The 1,494-nt window shown below is 48.7% G+C and overlaps 1 protein-coding gene across 1 annotated transcript; it reads left to right on the top strand.

The window, feature by feature from the left end:
• The first annotated feature begins 730 nt into the window (after window positions 1–730).
• Window positions 731–1,093, top strand: LOC133325220 (homeobox protein dve-1-like). The gene has a single exon (XM_061534002.1). It carries the CDS (start codon window positions 731–733, stop codon window positions 1,091–1,093), a length of 363 nt encoding a protein of 120 aa, XP_061389986.1.
• Window positions 1,094–1,494: the final 401 nt, after the last annotated feature.

The following is a 1,494-nucleotide window of genomic DNA, read 5'->3' as shown; positions in this document are numbered from 1 at the left end:
CGTGGTGGATATAGAACATAATATGGGTACTGAAGCGCTGGTCGCAGCAGCAGCTGCCTCCGCTGCGACACTAGCTGGTTTTTATGCCGCCTCAACGGCGGGCATGCATCATCATGCCAGTTTATCACATTCACAATTTTCCAATCAAAAGACACGTACGCGCACAAGTTTTGATCCCGAAATGGAATTGCCAAAGCTACAGAAATGGTTTCAGGAAAATCGCCATCCATCAAGGCAGCAATTGAATGCCTTGAAATCGTGCCGTGGCCGCTAGCCATTGGATATCAATAATGTCGTGTATTGGTTTAAGAATGCCCGGGCCGCCCAGAAACATGCTGAAATGCGTGGAGGATATGGAACATAATATGGGTACTGAAGCGCTGGTCGCAGCAGCAGCTGCCTCCGCTGCGGCACTAGCTGGTTTTCCTGCCGCCTCAACGGCGGGCATGCATCATCATGCCAGTTTATCACATTCACAATTTTTACAATCAAAAGACACGTACGCGCACAAGTTTTGATCCTGAAATGGAATTGCCGCAGCTACAGAAAAGGTTTCAGGAAAATCGCCATCCATCAAGGCAGCAGATACAGGCCTATGTGATGCAATTGAATGCCTTGAAATCGCGCCGTGACCGCAAGCCATTTGATATCAATAATGTCGTGTATTGGTTTAAGAATGCCCGGGCCACCCAGAAACATGTTGAAATGCGTGGTGGATATAGAACATAATATGGGTACTGAAGCGCTGGTCGCAGCAGCAGCTGCCTCCGCTGCGGCACTAGATGGTTTTTATGCCGCCTCAACGACGGGCATGCATCATCATGCCAGTTTATCACATTCACAATTTTCCAATCAAAAGACACGTACGCGCACAAGTTTTGATCCTGAAATGGAATTGCCGCAGCTACAGAAAAGGTTTCAGGAAAATCGCCATCCATCAAGGCAGCAGATACAGGCCTATGTAGTGCAGTTGAATGCCTTGGAATCGTGCCGTGGCCGCAAGCCATTGGATATCAATAATGTCGTGTATTGGTTTAAGAATGCCCGGGCCGCCCAGAAACATGCTGAAATGCGTGGTGGATATAGAACATAATATGGGTACTGAAGCGCTGGTCGCAGCAGCAGCTGCCTCCGCTGCGGCACTAGATGGTTTTTATGCCGCCTCAACGACGGGCATGCATCATCATGCCAGTTTATCACATTCACAATTCCAATCAAAAAACACGTACGCGCACAAGTTTTGATCCCGGAATTGCCGCAGCTACAGAAAAGGTTTCAGGAAAATCGCCATCCATCAAGGCAGCAGATACAGGCCTATGTAGTGCAATTGAATGCCTTGGAATCGTGCCGTGGCCGCTAGCCATTGGATATCAATATTGTCGTGTATTGGTTTAAGAATGCCCGGGCCACCCAGAAACATGTTGAAATGCGTGGTGGATATAGAACATAATATGGGTACTGAAGCGCTGGTCGCAGCAGCAGCTGCCTCCGCTG

The sequence above is a fragment of the Musca vetustissima genome, unplaced genomic scaffold (genome assembly GCF_032173495.1).
Source record: "Musca vetustissima isolate MV318-11 ecotype Yass unplaced genomic scaffold, APGP_CSIRO_Mvet_v1 utg521140, whole genome shotgun sequence".
NCBI classification, from domain to species: domain Eukaryota; kingdom Metazoa; phylum Arthropoda; class Insecta; order Diptera; family Muscidae; genus Musca; species Musca vetustissima.
The sequence above is the reverse complement of the archived record's forward strand: the minus strand, read 5'-3'. Positions and strand labels throughout refer to the sequence as shown.